Here is a 3,268-nt window from a genome sequence, read left to right as displayed (position 1 = left end):
CTCATACAATCCTCATCCCCATTCTCATCCCCATCCCCAGCCTCAGCCCATCCCTGACCCCATGCCCATCCCTGTCCTCATCCCCATCCCCAGCCCCATCCTCATCCCTGACCCTGTCCCCATCCTCCCTGGGCTCTTTCCCCCACCTCCCACCTCCAGCTCCCTCTGACCTGCTGGACCCTCGCCCTTCTGGCTCAGTTGCACCCAGCCCTGCCCAGCTCTCCCAGCCTTACAGGTGGCGATGTGGCTCATCCCCTTCACCAACACCCACCAGTGCTGGGGAACAGGCTTGCACCCAGCACATGGGGTACTGCAGCCTGGGGCTGTCTCGGGGTTAGAAGAAACAGCTCTTGACTAACTCCACCCCCAAAACACCCCCAGGGCACTGGAAACTCGAGACCAGCCAAGAGCCAGGCTGGTCATGGCTCGTCCATCCTCCAGTTACATTCATCCACAGATGGAGCTGGAGGTACCATCCCGTGTGGGCAGGATGTGGGCTGTGGTGGGCAGAGGGTCTGGTGGATCTGGAACAAGAGGAGACAAACGGCTCTTCCCAAATAAGAGGTCTTTATTAACCACCCAAGTGATGGTGAAGAACTGGGTGATGATGAAGGACCAGATCATGATGAGGAACCCGCAGTGTCAGGATGGGGGGCTCCCAGTGTCAGAGATGAGCAGGTCCTCCCCCTGAGACATGCTGAGGTCTGTTCCCACCACGAATTTCTCCCTTGCCCCCCCTCATGGCATCTGCACCACTGTCTGGGCACATCCTGGCTGCTGACTGAGAAGGAGGATGCTGTTGGACCTGTCATCTCCCTGCCCGCAGGGCATTCACAGTGTGGTGGCAACAGGAAGGTGGGGGCAGAAGACGATGCCATTTTGGGGATGCTGATGTAAAGTCTGTACACTGGGTCCCCTCATCCCCTCATGCTCTGCATGGGGGAGCTGAGGGGGGTCCTTCTGATCCATGGCCTGGGCTTGGCGCAGCACCGGGGTCATCCTGAGGCATGGGCTCAGCACAGCAGCCTCTGCTGGCCAGTGCCTAGGCCTGTTGGCTCAGGGGTCCTGTTGCCACAGGGAGATGTGCTCTTGGGCTGTGATGGGATGTCAGAATGCGTGTCCCCCACACCAAGAATGACCCAGAGATCTGAGCAGGGCTGGCAGTGGGGAACAGACCCTGCAGAGCCAGGAGCCTGCACCCCTGGGGCTCAGCACCCAGGGAAGGTGCAGGAGAGCTCCCAGTCGCTCACTCACCAAACTGGCAGATGTACTGATTCCGGGTTTTGCAGTGCTGATCATTCCAGTTGAAAGCAGACAACGCTTGCATTTCCACACAGTTCCCAAACCTATGTCCCAGTAGGCACGAGGAGGGTGTGTGTATGAAGCCAGCCACCACAGTGGCATGGTGGTGACACTGCACAGAGATCTAGTGTCCTGCAGGTCCAAAAGGCGCTTACCCTTGGTTGCCCAAAAGCGAAGCTGGTGAAGGAGGATGGCTCACCCACATCCCAGCGGAAAGAAGTCTTAGATGTCTTGTAGGTGAGACCTGGGGGAGCAGGAGGTGGGGTGGCACATCCACTAGCATCCCGGGTACCCCACACCCTGCCCACCACTGTGACTCACCGATCCAGAAGTTCCCAGTCTCAAAATCGGTGTCTGCCACCCTGTTACCCATCTCCAAGCGGCTGAGGTAGAAAGCAAGAATGTCCTGGACCTTCTGGTTTCTGATCTGGGCCAACATCGCCCCTTTCTCCTGCAGGGAAGGGAGTGAGTCAGCCCCAGACACATGGCCCAGGCAGCAGAGAGGTGCATGGGGAGCTGTGAGCATGGTGGCATCGTTCAGGGACTCACTTGACACTTTAGTTTGGCTCCGTAATAGGTGTCGGCCTCTGATGACACCATGAAACAGTTGCCATCTATCTGCACATCACATGTGTGGAAGGGGAACTGAATCTTCGCTGGGGATACAGGCAGAAGGTGGTCCCTGTGCCGGTGGCCCCGCTACAGGAGCCATAGCCCTGCTCCGGGGGTCCCAGCCTGCAGATCTCTGCTGCCACCCTGCAGCACAGACTCACTGCCACACTCGGCGCCACCATATCCCACGTCGCAGAGGCAGGAGCACTCCTCCTTCCTGAACTTGCCGTGGAGGCACTGCCCGCTGCATCTCACTGTGGGAGAAGAGCTGCATTAGCTGGTGGGGGCTCAGCAGGCCCTGCCCACCCCAGCTGAGCTTGTGCTGCACAGCAGGTGCTGCACTGAGCTGAGCCGGTGCATGTGTGTGCTGCACCACTGTGTGATTGTGGGGACTGAGCAAACTGTGACTGCTGCACCAGCAATACAATCCCAGCCTGGTTTGGGCTGGAAGGGATCTTAAAGCTCATCCAGTTCCAACCGCCTGCCATGAGCAGGGTCACCTTCCACTAGACCAGGTTGCTCCAAGCCTTGTCCAAGCTGGCCTTGAACACTGCCAGGGATGGGGGAGCCACAGCTTCTCTGGGCAACCTGATCCAGGCCCTCAGCACCCTCACAAGGAAGAACTTCTGCCTAAAATCTCATCTTAATCTCCCCTCTGTCAGTTTAAAGTCATTCCTCCTTGTTCTGTTCCTACAGACCCTTGTTCAAAGCCCCTCTCCAGGTTTCTTTCAGCCCCTTTAGGCACTGGCAGCTGCTCTAAGGTCTCCCCAGAGCCTTCTCTTCTCCAGGCTGAAAAAGATCAGCTGTCTCAGCCTTCCTCCAGAGCAGAGGTGCTCCAGCCCTTGGATCATGCCCGTGCACTGCACTGACATTGTAGACACATGCACTGCACCCACCGTATGCACACATGCTCTGCACTGACCATGCACATGCGCCTCTAAAGTGAGGGAGGCAGGGGTCGTGCAGGTGCCCCTCCCACCTTGGCAGTACCTGCCGGTATATCCCGGGGAACAGGCGCACTGGCAGCTGCTCATGTCAAGGCGCCCATTGTTCCTGCAGCTCAGGTGACAGGGGTTCCTGGGCACCTCTGAGCATGGCACAGACACGGACATCAAGGGCTGCGGCATCGCTGGAGGGCATGCAGGGGCTGGGGGGTGGGACCGGCATGGGGGGAGGGCATGCAGGGGCTGGGGGGTGGGACCGGCGGCGAGGACTCCCCGCAGAGCCCGCCGCTGTGGTCCCAGGACTTGAAGCATCCGGAAAGGCCGGCGGTGCAAAGGGGGCACCAGGGGCCCTGCATGTAGGGCAGGACGGGCGTCCCCGACACCTCCCAGTTGCCCCTGTCCCCGCAGGC

At 59.4% G+C, this 3,268-nt stretch overlaps 1 protein-coding gene across 1 annotated transcript; it reads right to left on the bottom strand.

Annotated features, from left to right (window-relative positions):
* Positions 1-1,056: 1,056 nt before the first annotated feature.
* Positions 1,057-3,265, bottom strand: LOC104400039 (C-type lectin domain family 18 member A-like; the record flags this gene model as incomplete). The annotated part of the gene is made up of 8 exons (XM_010011261.1): positions 1,057-1,094; positions 1,255-1,347; positions 1,451-1,546; positions 1,624-1,753; positions 1,852-1,958; positions 2,076-2,168; positions 2,894-3,002; positions 3,134-3,265. Coding segments are annotated over 8 exons (798 nt in total), but the record flags the coding sequence as incomplete, so codon positions are not given.
* Between the last annotated feature and the right edge of the window lie 3 nt (positions 3,266-3,268).

The sequence above is a fragment of the Nestor notabilis genome, unplaced genomic scaffold (assembly GCF_000696875.1).
Source record: "Nestor notabilis isolate BGI_N333 unplaced genomic scaffold, ASM69687v1 scaffold19203, whole genome shotgun sequence".
Classification (NCBI taxonomy): Eukaryota; Metazoa; Chordata; class Aves; order Psittaciformes; family Psittacidae; genus Nestor; species Nestor notabilis.
The sequence above is the reverse complement of the archived record's forward strand: the minus strand, read 5'-3'. Positions and strand labels throughout refer to the sequence as shown.